The sequence below is a fragment of the Myotis myotis genome, unplaced genomic scaffold (genome assembly GCF_014108235.1).
Source record: "Myotis myotis isolate mMyoMyo1 unplaced genomic scaffold, mMyoMyo1.p scaffold_m19_p_1, whole genome shotgun sequence".
Classification (NCBI taxonomy): domain Eukaryota; kingdom Metazoa; phylum Chordata; class Mammalia; order Chiroptera; family Vespertilionidae; genus Myotis; species Myotis myotis.
This window is the reverse complement of record NW_023416313.1, coordinates 90,993,943-91,006,512: the sequence shown is the minus strand read 5'-3', so window position 1 is coordinate 91,006,512 and position 12,570 is coordinate 90,993,943. Positions and strand designations below refer to the sequence as shown.

Here is a 12,570-nt window from a genome sequence, read left to right as displayed (position 1 = left end):
CCCGAGTTAAGTTATGGTTTTTCAAATGCTGACACACCGAGCTCAAAAGGTTCGCCATCACTGCCCTATACTGAATCTAAATCAGATTGTTTTAGTGATTGGCACTTTTAATATTTGAATAAATGTTTTGTTTTAAATGAAATAATGTAATTATTGAATTTTCTGTCAAGTAGTAATGAAACACAATTGACCTATTGTGCAAAACATGGCAAGTGATTGAATTAATTAGAGATCTCAATATCATATTCTTATAATCCGTTGGATGATAAGATTTGTCCAACTTTATTCCAAAGGTTACAATTGCCATAATTTTTGACAACTTTATTAAATCTCATTTTAAATGGCATTCATTTCTTCCTATTAACTGTAGGAAAATAATATTTAGAACCATATTTCAAAAATTTTTTAAAATATATTTATAGACTTTGGATTTTGCTTTCAATTCATCAGTAAGAAACTAATCTTAGAGCCTATTATGACTTAATACAGTATCTTTCCAAAAGTTTTGACTGGAGACCCATAATAAAAAATACATTTTACTCTGTAACCTGATGCATACACATACTGCAAGCAGTGCACTCTGACATTTTCTATTCTGTTTTATTTTATTTCATTTTTAGATGCTAGATTCATAGCCCACTAAATCCATTTTAGGGTCCACTATTGATTTGCAACCTGTGTTCTGAAGAACACTGACCTGACGGGCAGAACAGCTAACTTCCTTTCAGGAGATGCATGCTCTGGCCTAGTGCTATGGACCACAAAGGCTCCTTGTCATCTCTTGGAATTTTAAGCCCTTAACTTCTCACCGGGACATCAAAATGCAAACACTATACTTTGGGATCTAATTCTTTATCCACAATTCCAAAATGTATAAAATGATAAAAAAAAAAAATTTTCATAATTTATTTGAAATAAAATATGACCTAATTTTTACAGTCCTTTCTCATCCCAGGCCACTTAAAAATAGTGTTTGGTTATGAAATGCTGCCCTGATATGGGGAGTGTTACAAAATATATGTTATTGCTTCTGCATTATCTTTCTGTAAAAAAAAAAAAAAAAAAAAAGACATGTTTAAATCTGATTTCTGAAAAATATCTGGTTTCAAGGATAATTGGCCAAAAGATCCAAAACATATTTAGGTAATAGGGGCTTTCTCTCATGAATAGGTTAACATGGCATAAATACTGGTAAAAGGAATGTAATTATTAGCAGATTTTAAGCAAATAAGTACATTTTGTCTTTTTTATTAATTTCACTCATTTCTATAACTTTAGTGTCATCTTAGTTCTCTCCTTAATACAAAAGGTACTTTAGCCCTAACTGGTTTGGCTCAGTGGATAGAGCGTCAGCCTGCGGACTGAAGGATCCCAGGTTCGATTCCGGTCAAGGGCATGTACCTGGGTTGTGGGCACATCCTTGGTAGGGGGCGTGCAAGAGGCAGGTGAATCGATGTTTCTCTTTCATCGGTGTTTTTAACTCTCTATCCTTCTCCCTTCCTCTCTGTAAAAAGTCAATAAAATATATATTTTTTTAAAAAAGTACTTTAATTGTTTTCTTGCTGTAGCTTGACATCTAGAAGAGTCTTGTTAATGAGTCCCATATATTTTTATGAACCTGTTCTATTTGGAGCTTTTAATTTCATTTTCCTCTTTGACATTGATGGCCAAAAAAATATTTGTTCTACTCAAATAAAGGTCTTTTATTTGTTAGGATTAACACTACTCTGGGCCTTATATGTTTCAGCGGCAAGAGGACTTCTAGCCAGGAAGCAAAGAAAAGAAATCGTTAACACCAAAAACACAGCAGTAACAACCATTCAGACTCAGGATCAGGAATTTGACTACAAGAAAAACTTTGAAAATAAAAGGTATAGTAATGTCATTTGTATACCACTTTGACACTGTAGAGTTTTCAAATCTGTAAAGTTCCCAAGCAAAGTTCACAGTCTTTCTTGTACCCAACAGGTCCTAATACTGATGCCTAAATGTCAGTGAGCACTCGTTCCCGCTTTCAAGTTTTTTATCCTCCAGGGGAGTTTGTTGGCATTTCACAGTGATGATCACACTTTCTTTCTTGAATTTTTTTCTTCCTGGGCTTCTGCCACACTGCTCTCTGTGTTTCTGCTCCTAATTCTGAGTGCCCTTTGCTAATTCTTCTCCTCTCCCCATACTTAAATCCTTCTCCATTAAATATTGCCCCTGGGCCCTCATTCATTTCCATGGTCTTAATAACCAACAGGCCATTGGCTTCTAAGTCATAATCTAATCTATAACGCATAGCACCTTAGCCCTTTTCCACCTGAACTTTCATACTTGTATTTCTAAGTGGATATTCACAGACCAACCTGAATTCATTTATACAGTTGGCTTTACTGATATGCTAAGCAGTGGGGACTCATAGATAAGTGACACAAAATCCTTATCCTCAAATTGCTCCCAGAGTTGTGGAAAAGAAATCTCTTGTCTGTCTGATAGTAGCCATTCTAACTGGTGTGAGGTGGTATCTCATTGTGGTTTTGATTTGCATTTTTCCTGATTAATGAAGTTGAGCACCTTTTTATACTCCTATTGACCATTTGTATGTCTTCTTTGAAAAAATATCTATTCAGGTCTTTGGCCATTTTTTAATTATGTTGTTTGGGGTTATTTTGCTATTGAGTTGTAATGAGTTCTTTATATATTGTGGGAATTAACCCCTTATCCTATCTAATAATAGACAAACATGGTAATTAACCGTACCTTTGCTACCATCGCCATTCGCTGATCAGCTCGATATGCAAATTAACCACCAACAAAGATGGTGGCTAATTTGCATACTTCAGGCAGGGCGGGACACTGGGAGCCTCCATCCAGGCCCCCGCGTGCGACCCCAGGAACCGCTGGAAAGTCAGGTCGCAGGCAAGGCGGCCCCCTGGGACCCAGGAGCCCGTCGGCGAGGTCTGCAGGTGAAGCAGCGATCAAGCTATGAGGGGGAGGTTGGGGGGCGGAAGGAGCTACAGGAGCAGCTCTGGCCAGAGACTGAAGACTCTGGCCAGAACGAGGAGCAAAAACTGAAGGCTCCAGCCACAGCGAAGACTGTGTCCAGAGCAAAGATGGAAGGCGGTGGCCAGAGTGAAGGTCTGGGTCCCGGGTGCCAGAGGAAAACTGGTGCTGGCAGCCAGGGGAAAGAAGGCCTATTGCACAAATCTTCGTAAAATGGGCCTCTAGTCCTATATATAATTTGAAAACATTTTCTCCCATTTGGCAGGTTGCCTTTTCATTTTATTGATAGTTTCCATTGCTGTGCAGAAGCTTTTTCACCCTTTTGGTGTATGGGATGATGCTCCAACTAACTGAGCTACCCAGCCAGTAGTTTTTGTTTTGGTTTTGGTTTTCTTTTTTATGCTTAAATTGATCTTGTGAGGGTTTTGCCATTACACACACATACACACACACACGAGTTGTGGAGACAGTCTTATAGTTAAGTTAAGGAGAAATGATTTTGGAAGGATATTGGTAAAGTAATAAGTGTAAATGTTGGCTACCATATTATATGTTTACTAGAGGCCCAGTGCACAAAAATTTGTGCACTCGGCAGGGGAGGTCCCTCAGCCCTGCCTGTGCCCTCTCACAGTCTGGGACCCCTCGGGGGATGACCATCTGCTGGCTGAGGCCTGCTCCCCAGGGGACTGAGCCTAAGCTGGTAATCAGACATCCCTCTGGCAGCTCGGCAGCCCTCGGGGGATGTCCACTTGCCAGCGGGGAGCAGACCTAAACTGCAGTCAGACATCCTTAGCGCTGCTGAGGAGGCAGGAGAGGCTCCCACCACCACTGCTATACTGGCAGCCATCAGCCTTGCTTGTGGCTGAGCAGAGCTCCTCCATGTGGGAGCTCACTGACCACCAGAGGGCAGCTCCTTCATTGAGCAACTGCCCCCTGATGGTCAGTGTGTGTCATAGTGACCAGTCATTCCCAGTCTTTCTGCTGTTAGGGTCAGTTTGTATATTACCCTTTTACTATATAGGATAGAGGCCTGGTACATGGATGGGGACCGGCTGGTTTGCCCTGAATGGTGTCCCAGATCAGGGTGGGGGTCCTGCTTGGGTGCCTGGCCAGCCTGGGTGAGGGGCTGATGGCTGTTTTCAGGCTGCCCGCACCCCTTCAGGGTGGGGGTCCCCACTGGGGTGCCTGGCCAGCCTGGATGAGGGGCTGATGGCTGTTTTCAGGCTGCCTGCACCCCTTTCAGGGTGGGAGTCCCCGCTGGGGTGCCTGGCCAGCCTGGATGAGGGGCTGGTGGCTGTTTTCAGGCTGCCCGCACCACCTTCAGGGTGGGCGTCCCCACTGGGTGGCCCGGGCAGTCTGGATGAGGGGCTGAGGGCTGTTTTCAAGTGGGCCAAGCCTGCAACTGAAGCTCCCAACTTCTCTTTTTTTTCTTTTTCTTTTTTTATTCTGGGATTTATTTACCTTCTATAGCCGTCACTGGAGCTGAGAGTCGGCTTCAGCTCTGAGACCTCGGCTGCTGAAAGCAGGTATCTGGGGTTTGTTTGGGTTCTATAATTGAAACACTGTTGTGGTCCTGCTCGCTCCAGCTCTGACAGCTGAAAGTAGGTATCTGGGGTTTGTTTAGCTTCTGTAATTGCAACATTGTTGCTTAGAGTGCAGCTCAGAGCCCAGCTGCGGCAGGCAGGGAACCTTGGCTTCCTCCATCACTGGAGCAACCAAGCTTCATGTTCACTTCAGCTGCCTGGCTGTCGGCCGCCATCTTGGTTGGCAGTTAATTTGCATATCGCCCTGATTAGCCAATCGGAAGCGTAGCGGAGGTATGGTTAATTACCATGTTTGTCTATTATTAGATAGGATGAGCTGTCTCAGGGACATTGCTTTTCCTTCCATTTCATAAGGTGTTTCCTGTGATCAGTAGACTTAGAGCTTATTTAAAATCAGCACATCAGTCTAGAGAACATACATGCACTGCCTACCGGTCTCAAATCTAGATACATTTTTCTCAACATCTCCTCACTGCAGGTATTTTTGTTTGAAAAGGGCATATTTGAAGTAATTAATTGTCTAAGATTTTGATGCCACCCTCATAAAGTGAAAATATGCTAGGATGTTTCTCACTCAAAGTTTAAACTGGTTTTGTGATTGTTTGAGTAGCCATTACAGTTATCATTAAAGAGAGCATTTTGGAAACAACTTGGTTAATGTGACTTCATAGAGTTATTATTTTGAGGGGGTTTTTTTCCCTTCTACTCTTCTTCCAACATTATGTAGCATGGAGCTATTGACAAAAGAGTAATAACCTCTAGTTTAGTATCATGTATTCAGATGCAATATGTTTTACCCACAGGGAACTTTTTATGAAGAAACAGACAGAAAATGCAGCCCCTACTAATGAAAGAATCAGTCCAGCTCCAAATAACAAGACTTCTACTTTCAAAGCTGAGGAGGAAGCCACTCATGCTGTCGAAAGTAACAACAGGGGATATCATACTCAGAAGAAAATGAATAATGTGTATGGGGAAGAGGCTAAGCAAGAATTGTATCTGGTGGGGGACCCTTGGACCGAAGTAAGCCCCAGACAGAAGTATATGAAAGACCTGGAAGAGAACAATAAAATAAGCAAAGAGGAGAAGGAGGCTACTGTGATCCAGAATTACTACCAAAGCTACACAGAGGAAAGGAATTCTGAAGACTTAAAAGCAGGGAACCTAGAAAGGAAGGCCATGTCAGAAAGGCCAAGCTACCCAGGACTTTGGTTAGCCGAGAATGAAACTAAGCCGCCTTCTTTTAAACAACCTTTGCAACCTAGTCTTAGCCAGAGGTCAGTTTATAAAAATGCTGACAGCAAGGAGAAAGAAAAGAAGACATCTGTGGTCACCCAGAATGCACCCACATGCAGCCCACAGAGAAGCCACCCGAGGCTCGGGATGGCCAAAGGGAGCCAAGCTGAACCACCAACACGAGCCCAGGATGAAGAGGATAAAGCGGCCGTGTTCATTCAAAGCAAATACCGGGGTTACAGGAGAAGGCAGCAGTTAAGGAAGGACAGGAGGTCTTCTTTTAAAAATCAAAATACCGTTCCAACAATGACAGAAGTAGCAAGAAATACTCACAATCTGTGTCCCTACTCCACAAAACATGAGGAATCCTGTAATATCAACATGAGGAATGATAAAGACTCAAAAGCAATGTCAGAAAAAGAAGCATGTGACTTGGCAATGTTTTCAAAACAGGTATGTAAATAAGCAGATTTATTTACTGGTACACATCTCTGGGAACTACACAAGAACTGAATTAAACACATAGCTCATTAATAACTGACATATTGTTTCATCTGTTTTTATGAGACTGCAAACCCTTTTAATAAAATATCTCAAGGGTTGTGCTATTCAAATTGCCATAACTTTTGAAACAATTTGTTATGATAAAATAGTATAAAATATGATAGAAATCTTATGTAGGAAGATCAGTTTAGTCATTGGTTTATACAACTTAAAAATTCTAGCATTTGTCAATGCATGTTTCTATGTATCTGAGATCTTTCAGTATAGGGTTTTTTGTGTGTTTTTTAAAAAGGTTTTCTAAAATTTTTAAAGCCTATGCTTTTTGGCCTCAGATTTTGAGAAGACATAATCAGGTATCAAAATTCGATGTGCAGCCACACATGCAATGCAGCTATAAGTCTACATGTTACATCATGACAGTAAGGAACCTTAAGGAAAAACTAGCAAGAAAAACTCCCTCTTGGAGAATATGGCCTGCCATTAGTGGGCATCTCGCAGCTGTTTCTAGAAGTGAGCAATCCGCTATCGCAGTGGTTCTCAACCTGTGGGTCGTGACCCCTTTGGCGGTCGAACGACCCTTTCACAGGGGTCGCCTAAGACCATCCTGCATATCAGATATTTACATGACGATTCATAACAGTAGCAACATTACAGTTATGAAGTAACAACAAAAATAATTTTATGGTTGGGTCACAACATGAGGAACTGTATTTAAAGGGCGAGAAGGTTGAGAACCACTGCGCTATAGGGCTCCTCCGAGGTGCACGTGGCACTCTGAAAAATGAGTGCTATGGAGAGATCACAGGGACTGGCTCCCGTAAATGCCATTTCCAGCTCCTGCGCTCACTAGACGTTTGACCTTAAGAAATCACTGTGTATATCAGCACCTTTATTTTCTTTTGGAAGATGAAGGGTTTTAACTAGATGACTTATAAAATTCATATTATAAATTAATATGAACTACCAGGGTAGTCACTGGTGTGTGAAATCATGGAAGAAGTATCATAATAGTCAAGTTCAAAGAAGGAGCAGCTGATACTCCTGAGTTCCAAAACTGCTTTTTTTGTCTAACGGTGGCTGAACCCATGAGAAAGCACAGTAACGCCCTTGGACACCCCCTGAGGGTCAGAGGTGTGGCCCAGACATCTCCAACTTGTAGCTGGTAGTAGAGACATGCAATTGATTCATTTACCTACCCCTCCCTGGTCTATTTTTTTTTAGTCTCTTTTCCCTTGGTGCATACATTTGTTCACACTAAAGACCAAACTCGGGGTTAGGACCCTAACCTGCTATGCAACCGAGACATTGAGGAGATGTAGAATGACCAGTCATCTACCAAGGGCAGGCTGGTATGCCCTGGGGTGCTCCACAGGGACAGAGCTACAGGCAGAAAAGCAGGACTTCACATTCAACCTCGCAGGACAGCCATGTTCACAGGAGAGACAGAGGCAGAGGGGCCGGGGTGAGAGGAGAGGAGTCAGGAGACAGTGACCCTGAAGTCAGGCTGAGGAGACTGTAAAGGGAAGGAGGTCAGTCAGTCAGCAGGGGGTTCCTCCAGCTCAAAGCTGACAGGCAGTCCCAATAGAATGGTAAGGACAGAAGCCAGGTCTTAGGAACCCCAGGATAGAACACTTTGTGTGGCATGACCTGATTGGCAGTTTTGAATGGAAAATGTGAAATAGGCAGGTAGCACAGGGAGTGGGGGTCTGTCAAGGGAGGTCTTCATCAGCCCTTGTTACAGGGTCAGGGTGGGTCCTGAAGAAGATGTTCATGAGGGGCCCGGGGACCGCTAACCAGGAATTTATTAGACCCCAGTGTACCTGGGAGCGCTCTGAATTCTTTTCCTTGATTTAATCTGACACATGGCCTTCTTTTTAGATATCAAAGTTATCTGAAGAATATTTCATTCTGCAGAAAAAACTGAATGAAATGATTTTGTCACAGCAACTGAAGCCTCTTTATCTGGGTGTCTGTCCTCATAAGCCAATTAATAGACGAGTCTCTCCTCAGCAGTACCTCTCAGGTAAACATCAGTCGCTAGATCTCCCTGCAGGGAAGGCAATGCCCGATACTGTCCTTTGCTTGCTTCTGAGTCCCCCACATTTACTCGATGGCAGATTTGAGGTGACTGTGTTCGAACAGTCTTGCGGAGAACCTTTTCCTTCTGCTTCTAATAAGCAGAATGTTCTTTCTCTGGCTTCATTCTCCTCCTCTTTCTTGTGTTTTCTTCTTCCTTTTATATACACTTTAACTAGAACTTGGCAGATGACACCAAAGGGAATAAAAGGGGATGGAGCTGGGGGGAATGGGCAGCGTACAGGCTTGATAAGAGGGAGCCAACAAGTAAAATGTATCTGTTCCTCCTGCCAGTGTCTGCCACTTTGAGGAGAGTGTGAAAGTGCCAATCTCTGTAGATATACAAACCCAGATGCATTATTCAATTTTCTTCTCATCAACCTAAATCACATTCTGCCCCCTTTCTACTAAACTGGAGGGGAATTCAGATCAGTGATTATTAGGCTGCCTGCTCCCTCAAAGATGTGCAAAGGCCTTCGAGCCTTATACTCTGCCCCCTCCCCCCAGGGTGAGGATCAGGGTGAGCCTGTGGTGACTAGTCCTTTGCCCACACAATCACTGTTGGGACTCCGATTTGCTAGCTGGCCTGATGATCCCTTCAAGCTGGGAGGCTCTACTGCTCCCATTCATGCAAGGGGCACCCGGTAACTGGCGAGTTAGTATATCACCTCCCCCAGGGACAGCCCTTGTGGCTCTGCTGACCTCTCCCTAAGAGAATCTACACTTATCCTCCCTCACTCATTCTCCCTTTCTTGGAGGCCCTCCACTCTCTCACTACCTGCCTGCCCCTGCTAACCACTATTCTCCTCTGCTTCTATGTATTTGATTTTTATAGATGCTACATATAAGTGAGATCATGTAGTTGTTTTCTTTCTATGCCTGGCTCGTTTCACTTACCAAAATGTCCTCCAGGTTCATCCTTCTTTCTCGTGGCTAAATAGTACTTCATTGTGTGTGTGTGTGTTCATCTGTTGACGGGCACTGAGGTTTCCGTAATTTGGCTACTGTAAAGAATGTTGCACTGAACATGGAAATACAAGTATGCTTTCCTTTCCTTTAGACATGTACACAGAAGAGGGATTGCTGGTAGTTCTATTTTTAGTTTCCTAAACAATCTCCACGTGTTTAGTGGCTGCTCCAATTTACATTCCCTCCAACAGTGTACAAGAGTTGCCTTTTCTCTACATCCCACCAGCATTTTTTCTCATCTTTTTGATATTAGATCCTAACAGATGTGAGGTGATTCATTGTGATCTATACTAATAAAAGGGTAATATGCTAATTAGACTGGACATCTTCCGGACATCCTCCCGGATGTCCTTCCGGACAAAGCCACAGTGGCGGGGGCCGAGGCAGAGGTGGTTAGGGGCCATCAGGTCAGCAGGGGAGAGCAGTTAGGGGGATCAAGCTGGCAGAAGAGAGCAGTTAGGGCCATCAGGCCAGCAGGAAAGAGAAGTTAAGGGGATCAGGCCAGCAGGGGAGAGCTGTTAGGGGGATCAGTCTGGCAGGGGAGAGCAGTTAAGGGGACCAGGCTGGCATGGAAGAGCAGTTAGGGGGTTCAGGCCAGCAAGGGAGAGCAGTTAGGGGGTTCAGGCCAGCAGGGGAGAGCAGTTAGGGGGATTAGGCCAGCAGAAGAGAGCAGTTAAGGGGATCAGGCCAGCAGGGGAGAGCAGTTAGGGGCGATCAGGCCGGCAGGCAGAGGTGGTTAGGGGCGATCAGGCAGGCAAGGGCCCTGGATTGGAGAGGGTGCAGGCCGGGCTGAGGGACACCCCTCCCCACCGTGCACAGATTTCATGTACAAGGCCTCTAGTTTTGATATAATTCCCCTAGTGATAAGTGATATTGAGTCTTTTTATATAATGTTGGCCATTTGTATGAATCAGGTCATTTGACAATTTTAAATCAGGTTGCTTGTTTTCTGCTATTGAATTGTTCAAGTTCCTTATGTATTTTGGATATTAACCTTTATCTGACATATGGTTTACAATATTTTCTCCCATTCAGTAGGTTACTTTTTAATGTTGTTGATGGTTTTCTCTAGTGTGCTGAAGCTCTGTAGTTTGATATAGTCCTACTTGTTGATTTTTGCTTTTGTTGCCTGAACTTTTGAGTCATATCCAAAAAATTATTGCCATCTCAATGTCAAGGAGATTTTCTTTGTTTTCTTCTAGGATTGTTATGGTTTCAGGTCTTATGTTTAAGTGTTGAATCCATTTTAAGTTAATTTTTGTATGTAGTGTAACATGAGCCCAATTCCATTCTTTTGCATGTGCTTATTCAGTTTTTCTAGCACCATTTATTAAGAGATTATCCTCTCCCCATTACGTATTTATGGTGCCCTTGTTGAAAAGTAGTTACTCAGACATGCTTTGCTTAGGTTTATTTCTGGGCTCTCTGTTTTGTTCCATTGTCTATGCGTCTATTTTTATGCCAATACCATACTGTTTTTGATTACTGTAATATAGCTTGAAATCAGGAAGTGTGATGCCTCCAGCTTTGTTCTTGTCCCTCAAGATTTCTTTGTCAGGGACTTTGAATTGGCCTAATAACAGCTAAATTTTTCTAGAAAGTCAAATTACTTCACTTTCTTCTTCAGTGTGCCAATTTTTTAATGACCCTAAAAAGGCTATCAGAACCAATTGTTAACTTATCTGGAAAGAATTGTAACTCAGTGACTTTTTTTAACTTCAGGTGTAGACAGAGAACTTTTTGCTCCATATACATGTAGAAAGGTTACATAGTCTACTCTACTTGTTTGAGGCTACATTGGCAAACATCTGAATCATTCTGTGTCCCTGAGAAAGCAGAAGAAGTGCCTGAGTGAGTGAAAACCCAGAACCAAGGAGTAAGGAAGGACACTGGGAGATGTAGTCGATGCCAGTGACAAGACTAGACAGTACAGTTACTCTCAACAGATGCTGATGAAAAGCCAAGAATAGCTTCAGAGCAGATGGCCTATCTCCGTTAAGGCTATGAAGCTGCAAATATTCCCCACTCCCACCCCTAACTATATGGAATAAAAGAGGATAAAATATAGAGGGGGGAGAAGAGGAAAATCAGAAACCTAAAATGATTAAGTTTACTCAGAAGATACTAAGAAAATTGAAAGTCACTGAGTTTAATTGGGATTCATTAAAAACAATGTAATGCTAGAAAATAGAAATGAGCACTAAGAGGTAGGAATTAAGTTTAGTTATAGGAAAATCAAGTTACATCTGAATTGTTGCACATTGTGAAAATTTAACCCTGCCATAAACAACTACATTGCTGAAAGATCCTTCTGATTGTACTGTATGAATAGAATATGATGACTTTTAAAGGAACATGGAAGGCCAACCAGAAATGATGGTGGTTTGGACAAAGTGATAGCTAGAAGGCAAATAGTTTCAAGTAACTGTTAGTCAGTAGAGGACCTGCCAGGTAGGCAGGTGGACATGTATGTGGTTACTGACGCCATGGAGTAAACGAGATCATTCACGTAGTCCGCATCCAATGAAAAGAGAAAAGAACCCAGAGCCAGAGTTAAGACACGTACAGGTCAGATAGAAAGGAACCAGCAAAGAGGAGCAATAGGAAGGGAGGAAAGCACACCGGGAAGCCTAGTACCTCAGAAGCCATGGGAAGAGGCTCTTAAGATATTGTACAGAATGATGCTGATGGAGCAAGACGAAGAGAATTTAACATATCCATTGACTTGCCGAAGTATTAACAATTACTTACTAAATTCCTGAGTTTTTTTTAAATATTAGAATAGATATGAATTGAAAAGAGGGACAGATACAAATAATTACGATGCTGTTTTTGTGGAAATTCACCCGCAATATGTGCTAGACTTTATCATTGGATATAGTCTATATTCATATATTTTACTGACCTATGCAAATGCTTTTTTACTTCTTGAGTAGTTTATAAAATGTTATGGTAAAATGTAGTTGAAATAAATCAAACTAAAGTCACAATTTGAACCAGATATAGCTTGGTCAATATTTAATCCCTGAAATGGTTCCAGGTTCATTCTTATATCTTTGGATGTTCTTGTTTTACCTCAGAATTGGACAACTCTGCCCTAAATTTTCAGACACTGTTTTTCTTTATAGAACAGCCTAGGTTTGCCAACCATATTTAAACCAATAATTCCCCCCACCCATTTCTTATTCCTCTAGTTCTAGTGGTTTTCTCAGTGATCTTTATACACCTATAGACATCACACACTTCACACAGGCAT

The 12,570-nt window shown here is 42.3% G+C and overlaps 1 protein-coding gene across 1 annotated transcript in view; it reads left to right on the top strand.

Moving 5' to 3' along the window:
• Positions 1–12,570, top strand: part of MYO3A (myosin IIIA) — a 235,615-nt gene that overhangs the window by 185,091 nt on the left and 37,954 nt on the right. Inside the window, exons 28-30 of the mRNA XM_036344863.1 lie at positions 1,748–1,871; positions 5,333–6,218; positions 8,148–8,292. Of these exons, the coding sequence (XP_036200756.1) occupies positions 1,748–1,871; positions 5,333–6,218; positions 8,148–8,292 (1,155 nt within the window). The remainder of the gene's footprint in view (positions 1–1,747; positions 1,872–5,332; positions 6,219–8,147; positions 8,293–12,570) is intronic.